Consider the following 19,939-nt stretch of genomic DNA (forward strand, 5'->3'; position numbering starts at 1 on the left):
TGCCTGTCCTGGCGCATCCACAAAGCCCCTGCAGGTGGCTGCAGGGAAAGAAGGTAGAGGGGGAACTCCCAGGTGCCCCAGGGCCAGGCGCTGTCCCAGGACTCCGTCATGGGGAACACAGGACTTTGGGAACGGCAGTAACAATTACTCAGTGTCTGGCTCCTATGTCGCCTGTCCCCAGCCCACTGAGCTGTTGTGAAATCACATGTGGTTCTCGCCCCGGTGCCTGCCTGCACCCTAGGGAGGGGCCAGCCTTCTTCCTTGCCCTCTACTGATGCCCAAGAATCCATTGGAGCCACTGTAATCACCACGTGCCAGACCCTGGCCACCCATGGCCACAGCACTGGCTCACGGTCCCTGGGCCCGGCCCATGCTGGGTCCTACAAGCTCCAGACTTCTGTTGCCATTTGCAGCAGGGGAAATTGAGGAAGGACAAACAGGCTTACCCACTGGACCATGCAGGCAGCATGCCCAGGCCACCCAACAGCTGAGACCCGTGATTCCTTCCCCAGCCAGAGGACTGTGACCAGCTTCAGCATCCTGTGAGCTCCCAGCACCGGTACCAGCTTCCCCAGGCAACAGGCATCTAGCCACGTGGCATGTCTGCTAAGAAGGCCCCTCTTGTGACCACAAAAGTCTTCACTGTCCCAAGCCTGTAATAAGGAAGCCAGCAGGAGCAGGGCCCTCTCCTCAAGCACAGTCCTACCACTGGTCTGCTTGGCCTGAACCCCTGCTTGCCTGGGAGTGTCTCCCTGCTCCGTTGGTGATCATGGCCCACCAGAAACATAGGGTCCCACAGAGCTGAGCCTCAAAACCAGGCTTGCCTGGTGGTAGAGCCAGACCCTTCAGCACGAGGACATGGTCCTCTGTTGCCCCTGTAAACACTGAACCAATCAGGCAGGTGCTGAAAGACCTGGCAGCCCCCAGGTACCTGTCACGGTCACGCATGAAGGGTGGGATGAGGAACAGGACAAGCAAAGCAGCTGCCCTCGTGGCATTTGTTTTCTAGAGAAGGAAACACGACAGGAATTAAAGTAACTAAGTGTAGGTATTCGGAGGGAATTGCCTGCGCTGGTCGAAGGTCAGAGAAGGCCTTTGTGAGGTGACATTGGAGCTGAGGCTTGATGGAGGGCGCAGGCCTTGTAGAAAGTATCCGGCGGAAAGAATAACCAGTGTGGAGGCCCCATGGCAAACTCAGACAGACACGCGAGGAGCAGCAATGAAACTAGGAGGCTGAAATGGAGCGAGCTTAGGGAGAGGGGAGGAAGAAGGGGTCCTACTGGGCAAGGCCTTGTGGCTTCATCTATTTTATTTTAGTCTTTTTAGGGCTACGTCTGCGGCATATGGAGGTTCCCAGGCTAGGAGTTGAATCGGAGCAGTAGCCACCAGCCTACACCACAGCTCACAGCAACACTGACCCACTGAGTGAGGCCAGGGATCCAACCTTCGTCCTTATGAATTCTAGTCAGATTCGTTTCCACTGAGCCGTGATAAAAAACACCTGCTTCATCACATTTAAATCCAAGACACATTCACAATACAAATTTTCCCCCTAAGTAAAACCCCTGATCATGGTGTTTGGGAAGATGCCTGGGATTGTTTATTTCCCAAGGTCCCCTCCTCTGCCTCAGGGAGCCCAGGCGGTCCAGGACTCATAGGTGCCACTTCTGCCAGGAGGCTCCTTGCCCAGGGCCCACGGGCCACCCCTGTGAACTGGAGATCCCCTCACCCTGCCCCTGCCTAGCTCAGCCATGGGTGCCTAAGGCTGAGGTGGGGTTTGGTGTCAGGCCCCTGGACGCCCAGAGTACCACCTTGAGCCTGTTCCCTCATGGATTTATCCCTTGTCCCACCCTGTATCACAGTTAAGTCTTCAACTCCAGGCAGCAAATGCCTGGCTTAAGGGGCCCCAAGCTACAGGGACATTTATTCTTTTTTTTTTTTTTTTTTTGTCTTTTTGCCTTTTCTGAGGCTACTCCTGCGGCATATGGAGGTTCCCAGGCTAGGGATCTAATAGGAGCTACAGCTGCCAGCCTCCACCACAGCCACAGCAACGCGTGATCCCAGCTGTGTCTGTGACCTACACCACAGCTCATGGCAACGCCAGGTCCTTAACCCACTGGGCAAGGCCAGGGATCGAAACCTGAAACCTCATGGTTCCCAGTCGTATTCCTTAACCACTGAGCCATGATGGGAATTCCCAGGGACATTTATTCGTGATTCTATTCCTGTTCTGTTTTACCCTCTGAGTCTCACTCTCCAGCTTAGGCCCTCACAATGGCAACGTGGCTGCCGTAGCTCCCAACAGTACGCCCCTCACCAAAACAGGAGCAAAGGCACAAAGTAGGTGGCTACCAGCATAGTGCAGAAAAAGTGCAAAGCCTTTCTAGTGCCTCCCCTTTCAGAGCAGTGTCAGGCAAACAAAAGGAGATGGCCTTAATTCAGTTGGACCAGCCATCTCTCTTGTCCTGGGTAAGTTGCTGTTAGAACAAAATTGGGTTCTCAGCACAAAAGAAGGATGGGCTGGTACAGGATCCAGTGTATCTGTCACTCTCCATCTTCTAGCCCCAATCTCCTCAGCCCTGGAAGAACCAGACTTTCCTTGGACAAATGAACTGGTTAAGTAAGAAACCACTGATGGATGTGTATTAGCCAGTGGCTTAGCAGGAAGAGGCAGCATGTTTGTGTGCCATATTTCAAAGAGTTTAGCAAAGGGATCAGTTGCAAAGGAATGGGCAAGGAGTAGGGAAACCTCAGGCCAGTACAGTACCCTGGACTGGTGCCACCTCCCTCCGGCCACAGGGCACAGGGAGCAAAGTGGAACCCAGAAGAGCTCATCCTGCACAGGCTGCCCCGACGGAGCTGTGTTCCCAGAAACCCCACAGGGAGGGAGTTGGGAGAACCCCTCCCCCATCTTTCATGGGGCTCCTCATTACCCTAACCCTATTGGAAGCCAGAGGGCACGGGTGCCAGATGATGGTGCCCATCCAGGTCAGCCTCCCAGGGACAGGACAGAAAGGGGACCTGGGGAGCAAGTAGAGATACCTAGCCCCAGAGTTCTTCCCCGACGGGTGTTCAGCAACAACTCAGGAGGGAACCAGTTGTCCCAAGAGACACGGTGTTGGGCATGGAGAACTGGGCACCTGAGAGAAAGTGGCTCCTTCAGTGCACCTGGCCCTTGCACACCACGTCAGACAGGTCCTGGAGACTGGGCCGCCAGACCTGGGCCAGACACACCAGTCCGATAACTGGGAGATGAGAGGCTTCACGTGGGCTGATTGAAACTCAGGTGCTTGCCTAGCCACCCCAGCCTTCAGGACTTTCTAGCATTCTCCGCCTGAGATCTACGTGGATTTTCAGCACAAACCAGTAGTAGGAAGACTCATTAGTCCAGTTTCCAGATAAAGAAACAGGCTCAAGAAGACATGACTTGCTGCCCCAGGTCCTGCAGAGAGAAAGTGACAAAGCCCTGGGCCAGCAGACTCTCAGCGCTGCCCGCCTTGCTACCCAAACGGCATTAGCAAGACTGACTTTCAGGAAATGTGAAGAAATGAATAAATACCACATCTTTCACCACCCAGCCTTTGTATAGACTTCCTCTGTTTACCAGGAACATCTTCCTTCAGGGATCACACCTAAGAAGTCATCCGTGAACCCTTAGACTGAATCAGGAGCTTCTGGGTCCCCTGAGGCCCCCTGGCTCTTTCCCATGAAGCCTGAGTTACTCTGCTTGTGCTTCCTGTCATAGCCCCAGTCATTCGGGCTGTTGTGGTGTGTCTACCCCATGCACTGAATTATATCTTCCTTTTCAGTGCTGAGCTGAATGGCCAAATGGTTGGAGCTCAGAACTGTTGGGCGAGTCAATGAGAGAAAGTAACTGCATGGGGAATATTGAGAATCCTGAACCCCTGGCTAAGTGGCCAATGACCAATCTAGACTGCAGCCTGGCCAGAGGGCTGGGTAAGCGTCCTGGCTGTCAGGGGACCCCTTTTAGTTCTTGGGCTGTGGGAGAGTGGAGGACTGCTAACCCAGGCAGTTACTAACTTGATTCACAAACCAGGGTATTTTGTTAGGTTTGTTTTTTTGTTTTTTTTCTGGGGAGGATGCCGCACCCACAGCATGTGAAAGTTCGCAGGCCAGGGATCAAACCCATGCCACAGCAGCGACCTGAGCCACTGCAGTGACACCAAATCATTAACCCGCCGCACCACAAGGGTACTCCAACAAACCAGTATTTTAAGGCCCCCAACACTTAAACAGTGCTCTTGGCTGAATGTCAGCTCTGGGTCTCTCAGGATCAGAGAGCTGGAGCTTCCTACATGAAGATGCACAGCCTGGACCCTCACTTTGATCTTGCCAATTGGACCCTCTGGAGCAAGCAATCACAGTCACCCCTCCCCTGCTCCCTCAGACAGCTGCTGCGATTTGAATAACCAAGCAGGCTGCTGAATGTCTGGTGGTGACTGATTTGCTTGGCAAACAGACCCTTAGGTCCTTGGCCCTGCTGGTACTGGGGGAAGAAAGACACTCAGCCCCACTGGGGTCTCTGTTTCCCCTCTTCCCACCCCCAAGAGCCATCTAGGCTCCAGTCTTGCCCTTGCTTGACCTCCCGGGGGCCCCTCGCATTTATCTTCCCTAGAGGTTGGAGAATGTCCCCGGGATCCTGGCAGAGAAGTGGGGGGAAAAGCAGGGCCCAAGGTAGAGGTAACAGGAGCCAGCTAAGTCTGCTCCCTGGGCCTGTCACGGAATTTGCATGGACAGAATGAGGCTCCTCCGTGGTTCCCCCTCCCTTCGCCACCTGGGATAGTCATCCTGGGCCTGAGGTCTGACAGCAGGTGGAGGAAGCAGCCGTGTGTGGAGCCATCTTGCTATTCCCAGAGGTGATGCCCCGTGCCTTCCTGGTCAGGAGTCGACGTCCACAGCCACCCGACTGGGGCCACCTGCCTGACCAGCTCCGGGGAGACACCTATGTCCCAGGTGGGCCCCTCACTGGGCCTGGAGGTGAGGGGCAAGGGAGACACAAAGTCTCACCATCTGGCTTCTCTCCTCAGACCTCAGCAGCCAGGGAGGACAACCAGCACACCAGTCTTCTGGCCTTGGGGACTCTTGGGCAGCGGTGAGTCTGCAGCTGGCCCACAAGACCCTGCTCCATTTTACCCCTGCCTGCTCCAGCCTCAAGAGAATCTAACCGCCCCTTACTCCCACCCTCTGGCCTCAGGACCTCTGCCCGCATTGTCCTCTCTGCTGGAATGCCTTGCCTTTCTCAGTAGTGGGCTCACTTTAGGCTGCATCCCAAGCATCATTTTTCCAGGGTGGGCAGCCACAGCCCCTGCCCCCAGGGATTCTCTGCTCTGTGGGACAGAACGGGACTCAAGCCAATATGTGGGTAGTGATTTGCTTTATGTCAGAGGATCAGACAGGGTGACAGGAGCAGGATGGGGGTTGGGGGAAGAGGTTGGGCCTCTCAGAAGCGAGACTCAGCAGGGCACGCACTGGAAGAAGGAAATGTGAACGTGCTGGAGATTATTTCAGTTTTTATTGGGAGCCAGGGCTGTTCTAGGCAGTAAGTGTTGAGGAGTAAGACAAAAATTCATTCCTTCCTGAAGCTTATAATCTGGTGGGGCTTCCGGTATAGATAATAAAATTAGAAACAAATACATATCACTGTGGAAGGCGGCATGAGCTATGGAGAAACATAAAGCAAGGTGAGGGTGATGGGGGTGGGGTGGTCAGGGAAGGCCTTGGAGGGAGGGTGTGGCATTTGCACACACTAGTGCAGTCTCTGGCCTTCCCAGACCTCCTTGGTTCTCCAGCTGCTCCATTTGCTCCAGAGCAGGAGCCAGGGTCCTAACTCCCATGTCCCTCCCACAGCCTTCTCAGGGCACTCTGACTGCTGCTCCTAGGGGCCCTGGGACACTTGGATGCCCACTCTGCCCCAAGGCCTTCCCTTTGCAGCGAATGCTGACCCGGCACCTCAAGTGCCACAGCCCTGCACGCCGCCACGTGTGCCGCTGTTGTGGCAAGGGCTTTCACGACGCCTTCGACCTCAAGCGCCACATGAGGACTCACACTGGTGAGCCATGGCAGGGTTTGGGAAGAAAAGGGACAAAATGAAGGGAGGTGCATGGAATGTGGAGTTTCCAGCTGTGCTTGTGTTTGTGGGGTGGGGACTCAGCCACCAGGTCCACTTCAGCTCTCAGCCACAAGGAAGGGGTAGGGGCTACTGAGGGATATGGAGTGAAAACAGGTATTGATGACGGGATTCAGGTCGCAGACTGAAGGGTGCAAGGGGAAGCCTCCGTCCTCCTGCAGAGGAAGGAACACACCCCGTGAGGGGAGGTGGGGACACAGGTGTCTGGCCCACATTTGCGCTGGGCAGAGGCAGCAGGTGGCTGGCGAACTGGAAGTAGGAATTCGGGAATGCTTACAGAGAGCAGAGGGTTCCGAGGTCTTCCCCTATCTGTCCTCTCTCCCTCCTGCCCATCTGCGCAGGGATCCGGCCATTCCGCTGCGGAGCTTGCGGGAAAGCATTTACCCAGCGCTGCTCCCTGGAAGCGCATCTTGCCAAGGTGCACGGGCAGCCAGCCAGCTACGCTTACCGCGAGCGCCGTGAGAAGCTGCATGTGTGCGAGGACTGCGGCTTCACCAGCTCGAGGCCCGAGGCCTATGCGCAGCACCGTGCCCTGCATCGCACGGCTTGAGGCTGCGCACCCCGCATCCAACCCACGAGAGGCAAATAAACACAGGAAATGCACGCACAGAACACAGCATTTATTACACGAGGGGAGGGTGGTTCACTCGGTCCAGCGGTGGCCGCAGTGTGGGGCCGTGCACACGTAGTACAAGCGCATGGCGTCCTGGCAGAAAGGATGGACGGTTAGGGTCTGGGAGGGCACAACACGGAAACTCCATCCAGAAGAGCCTCACTTCAGAAGAACAGACCAGGGGCTTTTCCTACAGCTAAAGGGCCAGTTCAGGATGCCAGGAAGGGCAGGGTCCCCCCAGTATTAGCGTCACCACCCCAGGAAGGCCCAGGTCCAGGTTACCCTGAAAGTCTTGTTCTGGCGCCACTCACCTCGGCCCGGGCACTGTGTGACTGGAAGAACACCGCCTCCTTGTGGCCGCACCTGAGGGGACAGTCTGCCACTCGGAGCCTGCCATACCCTTCCCTCTTCCCTTTGCCCAGTGAGCACGAGCCACCCTCCCTCCCCGATACCGGCTGCATGCTCACTTTTGGCATGGGTGGTCTTCAGTCCGCGGCAACGTGGGGTCCTGGGACACGTCAGCGATGATCTGGGTTAGTTCGCTGATGGAAGAGAAAAGAGAATAACTATGCTTAGACCAAGCCTCCCGAGCCAACAACCCCGGCCCCGAGCTCCCGTCCTGCCACTCACTCCACTTCGTGTGTGATTTTGTTGACGTAGATGCAGCTGTTGTCAGCCTCCTGCTGGTAATCACAATTCCGGCACTGCGGGAGGGAGAGTGTGGCGGGAAGGGGGTTACGGAGAGATCCCCGATGGGACTGGAAGGGAGGGCAGGGTCTTCCTCGGAGGGGATGGAATCTCGAGGTTGGGATCATGGGGTGTAGTCGAGGATCACCTCGGGGATGGGCAGGACAAGAGTCGGGTTCACTCGGGGGGTAGTTCGGGAACTAGACCAGACCCCACGGGGGGCTGTACAGGGAGCAGGGCGGGACCCCGTTAGGAACGGGTGGATAGGCTCGCGCTCACCGCGTAGAGCAGAATGCGGTTCTCCTTGTCTTCCTTGGGGTAAAGCATGTTGTTGCTGGGGGGGGGGGGCGGTTAAAGGTCAGTCTTGGGACCATTACTTGCTCCCCTCCAACACATGCTGGCTGTGTCTCACCATTCCTGGCAGAATCGAATACCCACGAAGCCTGGCTCGTAGGTCCCGTCCGGTTCCATAGCGGCGCGCTGCCCGCCCAGCCTTCCGCGCTTGCCCCGCTGCGCGACAGGTGGCGGGAAGGGTCAGACCTCGTAGCTTCGCCAAAAGAGGGGCGGAGCTGCGCTCGAGTACTGGCTCCCAGTGGCTTTACGCTCGGTTCTCTGCCCTGAGGTTTGATTAATTACTTGCTTCAAGCTCTTGATATCCTAGAATAATTGCTTCCAACATCTGGGCTTCGCTTCCCCAGTTTACAGAATAGTGTGGTACGAGAGCCAGAAATACAGTGCGTCACATAACCCAAAGCTCTACGCATAAAGAAGCCATGGCTTTCTGCCGACCGAAGGCCAATGCACATGCGCGAGTTTACCCGTCGCAGACTGGAGTAGCTCTTGCCAGTCCTTCCTCCTGGCTTCGGCCTTCGTCCGCCGGGCCGTCTCCCGTGCCCCTATTGGAAGAACTGTACCGGGTGGAAGACCTTTCAGGATTGGCTGGGCTCAAGACTAGGGAGAATCCTCCTCCTGGCGGCGGCGAAGAGATGCGGCGATTGGCCGACCCTCCTGGCGGGAGAGCGTGGATTGGCCAGGTCGCAGAGCAGGGGGAGGGACTGATATCCCAGAAGCGGCGGCGACTGCGGAGCGTGTGTTAGGCGGCTGAACGGGCTGCGGGCCCCCTCAGGGCGCGGCGAGATGGAGGTGACGGGGTTGTCGGCGCCCACGGTGACCGTTTTCATCAGCAGCTCTCTCAACAGCTTCCGCTCCCAGAAGCGGTATAGTCGCAGCCTCACCGTAGCAGAGTTCAAGGTGTGGCCTTGGGGGCGGGGCTCGGAGGGGCGGGGCCAAGAAGACCTGGAGGGTCTTCCCCAGTGCCGGGAGGAAGCCCGAGATAAACCGAGGTTGCAGAGGCTGGGGAATGAACCTCAGCGGGGCGGGTTCATAGGGAACCTGAGTTTACAGAGGATGGTCGCGGGGCCTGGGAAAGTCACAGGTTTCAGGATCAGGGCCCGAGGGGGTGGGGCCAGGGGTAACCAGGGATAATACCATGTGAGTATTTCTATATGGTGGGAAGGAGTGTTGGTTATGGACACAAAGGGCAGAGCCTCAGGATAGAGGACAGGGCCCCTGACAACCTTCCACCTCTTCTCCGCCTCCCCATTTGTCCTCCCACAGGATAAACTACAGCTGGTTGTGGGCAGCCCTGCTTCCTGCATGGAATTGGAACTGTATGGACCTGACGACAAGTTCTATGTCAAGCTGGATCAGGAGGATGCCCTGCTGGGCTCATACCCTGTAGATGACGGCTGTCGCATCCATGTGAGGCCTCCCTACCTGGGATCCCTCCTTCTGTTCATTTACTTATTCAACAGATGCTTGCTGTGGTTTGCTATATGTGATAACTAAAATAGGCCCTAACCGCGTGGAGCTCCCAGTCCATCAGGGAGAGAGACAGACCCATCACCAGACACTGGCAGTCAAGAGTGGTCTGGACTGGGCTGAGAAAACCCCAGGGGACTGGAGGCAGCCAGAAGAGGTGCCTGACTCCACCTGGGGGTATCAGAAGGGGCCTCCTGAAGGGAGGGATGCCTGAGCTGAGACCTGAAGGATGAGGAAAGGGCAACCTAAGAGGAGAGTGGGAGGGGCAGGCCAGGCAGAGGGAACAGAGTGTGAGGGGGGGGTCAGAGTGAGTCATGAGGCTCACATGTTGGGAGAAGCCGGAAGCAGGACCTCTGTATGCATCTGCTCACATCATCCTCTCTGTCCTCAGTGTTCCCCCCAAAAACTCCTCAGACATCCATGCATCCCTGGTGCACTTTGCATGTGCTGTTCCCTGTGCCCGAACGGTTCTTATTTCTGTGCCCACATGGCTAACTCCTTCCTTCCAGTCTTTACTTAAATGTCACCTTCCAAGTGTGAGAGCTTTGTTGCCTCAGTTTAAAATTTAAACCTCTTCCCTTTCCTTTCCCACTTTATTTGGTTTTTGTCCTTTGCACTAATCACCCTGTGCCATACTGCGGATTTTCCTTCAGCACCTGGAACAGTGCCTGGTACAGAAAGGATGCTCAGTGAATCATTGTTGAATGATGAATTGAATCCAGTAAATAAGACATGGAAAATGGTATAATTAATTCTTAGCTTAGCTTAGCCTGAAACTTAGCTTCAGGATGGAAGTTACTTTCCTGAGGAGAAACTCTAGCTAGAATTTTTACCTCAGTCGGCCTGGCTCCAGAAGTCAGTGTACCCAGAGTACCAGTTCTCGTTTATCTCTTTCATTTATTCATAACTGTTTACTGAGCATGTGTGTTATACCAGGGGTAGGGCTGTAAATCCAGTCTGAGAAGGTCTCTGTTTTAGCTCTCTCCAGTGTGTGAGGTAGATGTTAGCTGAATAGTCACAGGAACAGATGTGAAGAGTCAGTGAGATGAGGGCCATGAAGGAAGCGATCACAGAGCTTGGACACCCTTACTGGGGAGCCTGACCCATCAGAGATCCAGGAGGACTTCCTGGAGGAAGTGCTACCTGAGCAGAGACCTGAAGAATAGGAAGGTTAACTGAAGGAAGGGAAAGGATGCTCCAGGAGGAGGGCACAGCCTGTGCAAACACTCCGAGGTGGGAGGGAGCACAGTGGGTCTAGGGGCTGAAGAGTGACCTCCTCTATTGTGGAAGGAAGTGGGAGCCAAGGGAGGACTCGGAGCCAGGCGGGTCCTGGTCTCACTCAGAGTTCACAGACTCCCGCTGACTACATGTAGGGAACAGACTGTGGAGGACAGAGGGGTGGGGAGAGCAAGGAGGAGGTTGTCTCTAGAGTCCAGTTGGGGCAGTGGGTCGTGGACCATGATAGGAATTGGTCAGGACTGTGAAGAGCCCATGACTGCCTCTGGCCTGACCTGGGCAGTTGACATAGGGGTGCTGGTGGGTCAGGCTGGGCGGTGGCATCCTCAAATGGGAGGGTTCCACACGCATGGTTTCAGCTATGGACACGCCACTCGCTGACTTCTGATGCCACACAAGGCGGGTTTCTCAGAGGTGGAGCCTCTGGAGAATTTGTATTTGTTCTGTATATAAATATCCCTCAAATTCCTCACACTAGCGAATGCCAGTAACTTCAAACTTACAAAAATACCTAATAGAGTAGAAATTCTGAGTGCTCCTTGGCCGTTTCTGTTTTGCCATGTTAGTGCAGTGGCTCAGGCCAGACACCTCAGGTGTTCCTGACCTCTCTCCCTCCCACCCCAATCTGATCTGTCCTCAGACCCTAAGGGCTCCACCTAGAAAATCTATGCAGAATCCACACTATTCTCCCCCTCCGCCCCCACCCAGGCCCAGCCTCCAGCTTCATCTCTGGTCTCTCTGCTCCCATCCCTGTGCCCCTCCATCTCCCTCCTACACTTGGCTGAGGGAACATATGAACCCCCAAGTCAGATCAGAGGCTTCTGGCTGAGCATCTCATTCTGGGAAAAAGCCAAAGTCTCCAATGATCTCTTGTGTCTCCCTTGCCATCCCCCTGGCTCACTTCTGCCACACGGGCCCTGCCATTCCTCAAAGGGGCTAAAGATATTTCTCCATCCGGGACCTTGTGCCTGTTGTTCCTTCAGGCCTTGTCTCAGGCATCCCCGTCTTCCAGAAGCCTCTTCATGGTATCTTTCTGCATAGAACTCTGTCATCCTGTAGGGTTCAGTACACATCCCTAGAGTCCCCACTGGCAAAAGGGGATCAGCGGCGTCTCTGGAGCTGGGACGCAGGTTTGATCCCCAGCCCAGCTCAGTGGGTCAAAGATAGGGTGTTGCTACAACTACGGGGTAAGTTGGATCTGATCTCTGGCCCAGGAACTCCCTATGCCATGGGGCACCCCCCCAAAAAAAATAATAGTAATTACAATTAACACACATCGCTGCAGATTTGTTTCTGGTCGACCTCTCAGCAGAATGAGCTCTCCATGCAGAAGGGCATGATCCACTCCGGCACCGTGTCCCTAGTACCCAGCACTGGGCGCAGCTGGGCCCCTGGGAGGAGCTCAGTAGGCCAAGAGTAAATGAATGTTGGGGGCAGTACCGGAAGAGACGCTTCAGGATCTAGAAGTTGGGGTCAGCTTAGGAGGGTCCCAGAGGCCCAGAAGGGATAGACGCACTGCCCAGGAGGCTCATAAGCAAGGCCCGGGCTCTGTCCTTCAGTTCCGTGTCCTGGGGCCATCAGTGATGTGATGCCAGTACGTGGGGGTTGCTGGAGGCAGATGCAGCCTCCAGGGCTTGGATGGAGTGTGGAAGGGGAGACGGCCATCGAAGGCCCCTGCTGTCACCCCTTCCACTGGGCTCTGGGAAGAGGAGAAGGCGGGGGTGAAGGTGATGGTGGAGGAATGTGATTTTTCTGAGACACGAGAGACTTGAATCCATGGAAGGCTCCAGGACGCAGCCACGCTCACCCCCTCAGCGTCCCAGGCCTTCCTGCCCAGGCCCTGATCCCCACTGACCCCTCCCCTCACGGCAGGTCATTGACCACAGCGGTGCCCGCCTTGGGGAGTACGAGGACATGTCCAAGGTGGAGAAGTACAAGATCTCACAAGAAGCCTACGACCAGAGGCAAAGTACGGGGTGCCCAGGGGCCAGTGGGAGGCAGAGGGAGTTGGGGGTGTGTGGGGACAGATGAGATAGACAGGGGTATTGAGGGGAAGTAGGTGGTGGGGACAGGTGGGCATGGGGGAATGAGGGAGTGGGGTGAGGTTGGGGACAGATGGGTCACAGGAGAGCCTTCCGGGGTGGACCAGCGTGGGGTGTGAGGGGCTGTGGGCAGGCAGGCAGGGCCATGGCAAAGTGGAGGGGGTGTGAGAGGAAGGTCTAGGGTGGGGGGGTCAGGCATGAGGGGCTGGTCAGGGTCACACTGGGAGCGTGGTGTAAGGGGCAGAGCCATGTAGAATACGTGGAACAGACTGGACAGCGAGGCAGTCGGTATACGTGTGTGGGGACAGACGGGAATGTGTCATGGGGAAGGGGAGAAGGGTTTCAGGGGCTGGCAGGAGGCAAGTGTGACACCGAGGGACATGGGAAGGAGTAACCTGAAAGACTGGAGGTGCGCATCTTCCCTTTACATTCTGGATTGTGGCGAGGCCCCCCCACCCAGGAGACCATGTCTGACCCCCTCCCCACCCCACTCCACCCACAGACTCAGTCCGCTCCTTCCTGAAGCGCAACAAGCTCGGCCGATACAATGAAGAGGAGCGGGCGCAGCGAGAGGCTGAGAGCTCCCAGCGCCTCATCGAGGAGGAGGCCCAGGCCAGTGCCATCCCCGTGGGCAGCCGCTGTGAGGTGCGGGCGCCTGGGCAGCCCCCTCGCCGGGGCACCGTCATGTATGTAGGTACGTGGCCCACGGAGGCTTAGTGCCCCGCCCAAAGGTGAGCCGTGCTGGGGACCCAGCCCTCAAGGAGATCTCAGTCCAGTAGGGGAGATGGACCCAGGGACTGACCAGGACAGCCCAGTGTGTGCGCAGCAGACAAGTGGGAAGCAGAGGCCGAGTGACTTAGGCTGGGATGGAGGAAGTAGAGGCCGAGTGATCAGTACCGAGGTGAAAGCCTGGGGCACGGTGGGCAGAGCCAAGATGGGGGAAACGGGCAGTATTATTAGGGCTGCGATGAGGAAAGCACAGGCTGAGGTGATTGGGGCAGGGATGAGGGAAGCTTCCGGGGCTGTGTGAGCTGAGAGGAAGTACCAGACCATCTTCCCCCACACCTGAAGAGTAACCCAGGAGGGCTTCCTGGGGGAAGGACTATCTGAAGGATAAGTGAAGGTTAAAAGGTGGGGTTGGGGGGCAAGTTCCCATCGTGACTCCCAGTGAAACAAACCTGACTAGTGTCCATGAAGACATGGGTTCAGTCCCTGACCCCGCTCAGTGGGTTAAGGATCCGGCACTGCCATGAGCTGTGGTGTAGATCAAAGAGGCAGCTCAGATCTGGTGTTGCTGTGGCTGTGGTGTAGGCCGGCAGCTCCAGCTCCAGTTTGACCCCTAGCCTGGGAACCTCCATATGCCCAGGGGTGGCCCTAAAAAGACAAAAAAAAGCCAGGGGAAGAGCATTCCAGCCAGAGAGAGTAGTGAGTGCAAAGGCCATTTTCTCATAGAAAGCCTCATCCTTCAAGCAGAAACTAGCTTGGCCCCTTTGAGGCACAGAAAGGAAGTCAGCAAGGCTCTCAGGGAGTGAATGAGGGGAGAGCTAAGAAGTGAGGTCCAGGTCAGGGCAAGGCTGGACTGTGCTGGGCCTTGGAGGCAGGAGAGAGCAGTGTTTGGTTTGTTTTTTTAATAACAGCTTTATTGAGATAAAATTTTTATACCATAAAATTCACCCATTTGAAGAGTGCTGTTCATTGATTTTTGTTTTTGTTTTTGGCCATGTCCACAGCATGTGGAAGTTCCCAGGCCAGGGATCAAATCTATGTCTCAGTAGCAGACCGAGCTGCTGCCGTGGCAACACTGGATCCTTAACCCACTGCACTACAAGGGAACTCCGACGCAGTAGTTTTTATTTAGTATGTTCACAGAATTATGCAGTCATCACCACAGCCAGTTTTACATTTCATCGCCCCATAAAGAAACCCTGTAACCATTAGCAGCTAATCCCCATTTCTGAGACCTCAGTTCCCCAGTCCACGCACTTGGCCACTAACCGATGTTCTGTCTTTATTTTTTAATTTTTTTATTATTTTTTTTGTCTTCTGTCTTTTTAGGGTCGCACCTGTGGCATATGGAGGTTCCCAGGCTAGGGGTCGAATCAGAGCTGCAGCCACCAGCCTACACCACAGCCACAGCAACACCAGATCCAAGCTGCCTCTTCAACCTACACCACAGCTCATGGCAATGCCGGATCCTTAACCCACTGAGTGAGGCCAGGGATCAAACCCACATCCTCATGGATGCTGGTTGGGTTCATTAACCGCTGAGCCACAACAGGAACTCCATATGTTCTGTCTTTATAGATTGGCTTATTCTGGAAGTTTCACGTAAATGGAGTCGTACAATATGTGATTTTTCGTGACTGGCTTCTTTCACTAGAACCATAATTTCAAGGACCGTCCATGTAGTAGCATGTAGCTATATTTCATTTCTCCTTATCACTAAACAGTATTGCATTGTATGCAACACCACCTTTTATTTATTCATCCATCAGTTGAAGGACTTTGGGGTCCTTTCTACTTTTTGGTGATCACAAATACTGCTGCTTTGTATGATCTTTTTTTGTTTTTGTTTTTGTTTTTGTCTTTTTAGGGCCACTCCCATGGCATATGGAGTTCCCAGGCTAGGGGTTGAATCAGAGCTGTAGCTGCTGGCCTACGCCACAGCCACAGCAACACTGGATCCGAGCCTCGTCTGCTATCTACACCACAGCTCACGGCAATGCTGGATCCTTAACCCACTGAGTGAGGCCAGGGATCAAACCCACATCCTCATGGATGCTGGTTGGGTTCATTAACCGCTGAGCCACAACAGGAACTCCATATGTTCTGTCTTTATAGATTGGCTTATTCTGGAAGTTTCACGTAAATGGAGTCGTACAGGAGTTCCCGTCGTGGCGCAGTGGTTAACGAATCCGACTAGGAACCATGAGGTTGCGGGTTCGGTCCCTGCCCTTGCTCAGTGGGTTGACGATCCGGCGTTGCCGTGAGCTGTGGTGTAGGTTGCAGACGCGGCTCGGATCCCAAGTTGCTGTGGCTCTGGCGTAGGCCGGTGGCTACAGCTCCGATTGGACCCCTAGCCTGGGAACCTCCATATGCCGCGGGAGCAGCCCAAGAAACAGCAAAAAAAAGACAAAAAAAAATAAAATAAAATATTAAAAAAAAAAAAAAAAAGAACAAGCTCCATTTGAAAAAAAAAAAAAATAAATAAATAAATGGAGTCGTACAATATGTGATTTTTCGTGACTGGCTTCTTTCACTAGAACCATAATTTCAAGGACCGTCCATGTAGTAGCATGTAGCTATATTTCATTTCTCCTTATCACTAAACAGTATTGCATTGTATGCAACACCACCTTTTATTTATTCATCCATCAGTTGAAGGACTTTGGGGTCCTTTCTACTTTTTGGTGATCACAAATACTGCTGCTTTGTATGATCTTTTTTTGTTTTTGTCTTTTTAGGGCCACTCCCATGGCATATGGAGTTCCCAGGCTAGGGGTTGAATCAGAGCTGTAGCTGCTGGCCTACGCCACAGCCACAGCAACACTGGATCCGAGCCTCGTCTGCTATCTACACCACAGCTCACGGCAATGCTGGATCCTTAACCCACTGAGCGAGGCCAGGGATCGAACCCACAACCTCATGGTTCCTAGTCCGATTCATTTCCGCTGCACCACTACGGGAATTCCTGCTTTGTATACTCTTGTGTAAGGTTTTGTGTGGACAAGGATTTTGTATTTCCACTTCTCTATACCTAGGAATGAAATTGCTGAGTCACACAGGAACTCTGTGTCCAGCCTTTTGAGGAATTGCCACACTGTTTCCACCAGTGGCTGCACCATTTTACATTCCCACCAGCCATGTGTGCGGGTTCCAATTTCTCCACATCCTCCTTAATACTTACTATTATCTATCTCCTTGATTAACGCCATTCTAATGGGTGTGAAGTGGCGGAGTATTCTGGTTTGGCTTTGCATTTCTAGGATGGCTAATGATATTGAGCCTCTTTGTAGGCGCTTAATCGCCATCTGTATATCTTCTTTAGAGAAATGGCTCTTTAGGCCTTTTGCCCATTTTTCATTTGAGTAGTTTGTCTTTTTGTTGTTGTGTATTAGGGCTGCTCTAACAGATTACCACATATGGGGTAGCTTAGACAACTGAAATTTTTTTTCTTTTTCTTTTTAGGGCCGCACCCACAGCAGACAAAAGTTCCCAGGCTAGGGGTCAAATCAGAGCTACAGCTGCTGGCCTACACCACAGCCACAGCAAAGTATGATCTGAGCCTGTCTGCAGCCTACACCACAGCTCATGGCAATGCCGGATCCTTAACCCACTGAGTGAAGCCAGGGATCGAACCTGCATCCTTATGGTTCCTATTCAGATTCGTTTCCGCTGAGCCACGATGGGAACTCACTGAAATTTATTTCTCATAGTTCTGGAGGATGGGAGTCCAAGATGAAGGCCTCGGCAGGTTTGTTTTTTCTGAAGCCTCTCTCCTTGGCTTGCAGACGGCCACCCGTGTGTCCTCACATGGCCCTTCCTCTGTGTGCAAGCACATCCCTGGAGCCTCTGTCCAGATTCCCACTTACGACAATGACCGTCATCCTAGGTCCCACCCTAACGGCCTCATTTTAACTTATCTCTTTAAAGGCCGGTCTCCAAATTCAGTTACATTCAGAGCTACTGGGGGTTAGGGCTTCAACATATGAATTTAGGGGGATGCAGTTCAGCCCATGACAAGCTGCAAGAGTTCTTTCTATATTTTAGATACATCTTTTTTTTTTTTTTTTTTTGCTTTTTAGGGCCACACCCATGGCATATGGAGGTTCCTAGGCCAGGGGTCCAATTGGAGCTGCAGCTGCCAGCCTACCTCACAGCCACAGCAATGTGGGATCTGAGCTGCGTCTGCAACCTACACCACAGCTCATGGCAACGCCAGATCCTTTAACCCACTGAATGAGGCCAGGGATCGAACCTGCAACCACGTGGTTCCTAGTCAGATTCATTTCTACTGCACCATGACGGAAACTCCTAGATACACCTTCTTTATCAAATACATGATTTGCAAATATGTTCTCCCATTCTGTGGATTGTTTCATCTTTTTACTTTCTTGATAGTGTCCTTTGAAGCACAAAAATTTTTAATTTTCATGAAATCCAATTTATCTGTTTTTTTCTTTTCTTGCATCTGTGCTTGGTATTATATCTATGCAACCAGTGCCAAGGAGTTCCTGTGGTGGCTCAGCGGGTAAAGAACCCAACTAGTATTCATAAGGACGTAGGTTTGATCCCTGGCACCACCCAGTGGGTTGAGGATCTAGCATTGCTGTAAGCTGCAGCATAGGTAGCAGATGCAGCTGGGATCTGGCGTTGCTGTGGCTGTGGCATAAGCTGGCTGCTGCAGCTCCAATTTGACTTACATGTGCCATAGGTGTGGCCCTAAAAAAAGGGAAGAAATCAATGCCTAATACAAGGTCACCAAGATTTGTTCCTGTGTTTTCTTTTTTTTGTTGTTTTTTGGGGTTTTTTTTTGTCTTTTTGCCTTTTCTAGGGCCACTCCCGGGGCATGTGGAGGTTCCCAGGCTAGGGGTCGAATTGGAGCTGTGGCCGCCAGCCTATGCCAGAGCCATAACAACATCAAATCCGAGCCGCATTTGCGACCTGCACCACAGCTTACGGCAACACCAGATCCTTAACCCACTGAGCGAGGCCAGGAAATCGAACCCGTAACCTCATGGTTCCTAGTCAGATTCATTAACCACTGAGCCACAACGAGAAACCACTGTTCCTGTATTTTCTTCTAAGAGTTTTATAGTGTTACATCTTACATTTAGGTCTTTGACCCGTTTTGAGCTATTTTTTCCATATGGTGTGAGCCAAGAGTCCAGTTGCATCTCCTTCCATCTGGATATCTAGTTGTCCCAGCATGGTTTTTTGAAAAGACTTCTTTCCCCATTGAACTGTCTTGGTGCCCTTGTCAGAAATCATTTGGCTGTAAACAGTGTGGAGTTTATGCTGAGTAAGATGGGCAGCCTTTGAGAAATTTGGGGCAAGGCTGTGGTGCTCTTTCCTTTGATTTGTACACAGCCCCCTTTGGCTGGGAGTGTGGAGTGAAAAGAGAATAGGGTAAGAACAGGGAGACCAGGAGTTCCCATCGTGGCTCTGCGATTAACAAACCCAACTAGCATCCATGCAGACAGGGGTTTGATCCCTGACCTTGCTCAGTGGGTTAACGATCCGGCGTTGCCCTGAGCTGTGGTGTAGGTCGAGGCTCAGATCCTGCGTTGCTGTGGCTGTGGCGTAGGCCAGTGGCTACAGCTCCCTATGGACCCCTAGCCTGGGAACCTCTATATGCTGCAGGTGCGGCCATAAAAGACAAAAAGACCCAAAAAAAAGGTTTCACTGGGATTTCTCCCTTGGGCAGGACTCACAGATTTCAAGCCTGGCTACTGGATCGGCGTCCGCTATGATGAGCCGCTAGGGAAGAACGATGGCAGGTAAAGATGCCCACTCAGGGTCTGCGTGTGCGTATGTGTGCGTTTATGTGTAAGTGCATGCATGTAGTCTGGGGGGAGCAGCCCACACCAGCATCTGGAGTAGGCGCCCTGTGACGCTGCCTCCCCCATCATGCCCTCCTGCAGTGTGAATGGGAAGCGCTACTTTGAATGCCAGGCCAAGTACGGCGCCTTCGTCAAACCATCGGTTGTGACAGTGGGGGACTTTCCCGAGGAGGACTACGGTTTGGATGAGATGTGACACCCAAGGAAGGGCATCCCCCTGCTCCAACTAACTCGCCTCGCTATTCCCTGTGTGTGCCCACAGCCCCCTCTTCTGACCCTGTTTTTATGTTATTCGCTTTACCCTTGCCATTGACTTTTGAGACCCGTGTATTAAATTTGCTGAAAACCTAGGAAGTGTTTGGAGGACTGGATTATAGGAGGGGCTGGGGACCGCTGGGTTGGTGGGAGTGAAACAGGAGGCTGGGCTGGGGAGGTTTGATCCCTTGGCTGGTAGTTGGAGGCCCATGAGAGTCTTCTTTGTCTTTATTAGTTCATGTAATGTCATGCTCTTATGACAGAGAAGCCCAAAATAACAGTGGCTTAAACAAGATGGAAGTTTATTTCTTACTCATGTGAAGTCTCATGTAATCACCGAGAGCTGATAGGGTGACCCCTCCATGTCAGAGGATAGGCTCCATCTCCATGTGTCATGTTGCTCTCCTGTCCCACCTCTTCCTCATGATTCCCACCTCATCAGCTCCAGGTGCAGGGGGAGGGGAGAGAGAGAGGGGATCCCCTTTGTTTTTAAGGAATATGTATATATAACTAAGCTTATTCCTCTTTCATTGGCCAGAATTCTGTCTTGTGGCCACTTGTAGTGGCAAAGGGG

General features: G+C 53.5%; 4 protein-coding genes across 6 annotated transcripts in view; 2 read left to right on the plus strand and 2 right to left on the minus strand.

Annotated features, from left to right (window-relative positions):
• The window catches only part of THAP8 (THAP domain containing 8), a 160,417-nt gene that overhangs the window by 66,532 nt on the left and 73,946 nt on the right, over positions 1-19,939 (minus strand). The gene's annotated exons all lie outside the window — the stretch shown is intronic.
• OVOL3 (ovo like zinc finger 3) lies at positions 245-6,757 on the plus strand. 2 transcript variants are annotated; one of them, XM_084960871.1, is made up of 5 exons: positions 3,810-3,957; positions 4,830-4,974; positions 5,049-5,113; positions 5,869-6,070; positions 6,490-6,757. In XM_084960871.1, the coding sequence occupies exons 2-5, from the start codon at positions 4,881-4,883 to the stop codon at positions 6,696-6,698; spliced, it is 570 nt and encodes a 189-aa protein (XP_084816997.1). In that variant the 5' UTR covers positions 3,810-3,957; positions 4,830-4,880; the 3' UTR covers positions 6,699-6,757. The 2 variants fall into 2 exon arrangements, with proteins under 2 accessions (XP_005664584.1, XP_084816997.1); XM_005664527.4 differs by having other exon boundaries at positions 245-4,974.
• On the minus strand, positions 6,748-8,283 carry POLR2I (RNA polymerase II subunit I). Of its 2 annotated transcripts, none has more exon segments than NM_001205404.1 (6): positions 6,748-6,854; positions 7,073-7,124; positions 7,229-7,303; positions 7,392-7,465; positions 7,728-7,782; positions 7,861-8,283. In NM_001205404.1, coding segments are annotated over 6 exon segments (378 nt in total). In that variant the 5' UTR covers positions 7,920-8,283; the 3' UTR covers positions 6,748-6,791.
• TBCB (tubulin folding cofactor B) lies at positions 8,507-19,461 on the plus strand. The gene is made up of 6 exons (NM_001205403.1): positions 8,507-8,699; positions 9,066-9,209; positions 12,378-12,474; positions 13,050-13,241; positions 18,975-19,047; positions 19,192-19,461. The coding sequence occupies exons 1-6, from the start codon at positions 8,586-8,588 to the stop codon at positions 19,304-19,306; spliced, it is 735 nt and encodes a 244-aa protein (NP_001192332.1). The 5' UTR covers positions 8,507-8,585; the 3' UTR covers positions 19,307-19,461.

Source organism: Sus scrofa, chromosome 6 (genome assembly GCF_054392235.1).
Source record: "Sus scrofa isolate SSC_HxYL_T2T_F1_AM1 chromosome 6, Sscrofa_HxYL_maternal_Yorkshire_Landrace_v2.0, whole genome shotgun sequence".
NCBI classification, from domain to species: Eukaryota; Metazoa; Chordata; class Mammalia; order Artiodactyla; family Suidae; genus Sus; species Sus scrofa.

Coding starts and splice junctions, on each gene's coding strand:
- OVOL3 (XM_005664527.4), top strand. CDS start 4,881: ATGCCCCGTGCCTTCCTGGTCAGGAGTCGACGTCCACAGCCACCCGAC. Junction 4,975..5,048: donor GGGAGACACCTATGTCCCAG/GTGGGCCCCTCA, acceptor TTCTCTCCTCAG/ACCTCAGCAGCCAGGGAGGA. Junction 5,114..5,868: donor TTGGGGACTCTTGGGCAGCG/GTGAGTCTGCAG, acceptor TCCCTCCCACAG/CCTTCTCAGGGCACTCTGAC.
- TBCB (NM_001205403.1), top strand. CDS start 8,586: ATGGAGGTGACGGGGTTGTCGGCGCCCACGGTGACCGTTTTCATCAGC. Junction 12,475..13,049: donor AGCCTACGACCAGAGGCAAA/GTACGGGGTGCC, acceptor CTCCACCCACAG/ACTCAGTCCGCTCCTTCCTG. Junction 19,048..19,191: donor CTAGGGAAGAACGATGGCAG/GTAAAGATGCCC, acceptor GCCCTCCTGCAG/TGTGAATGGGAAGCGCTACT.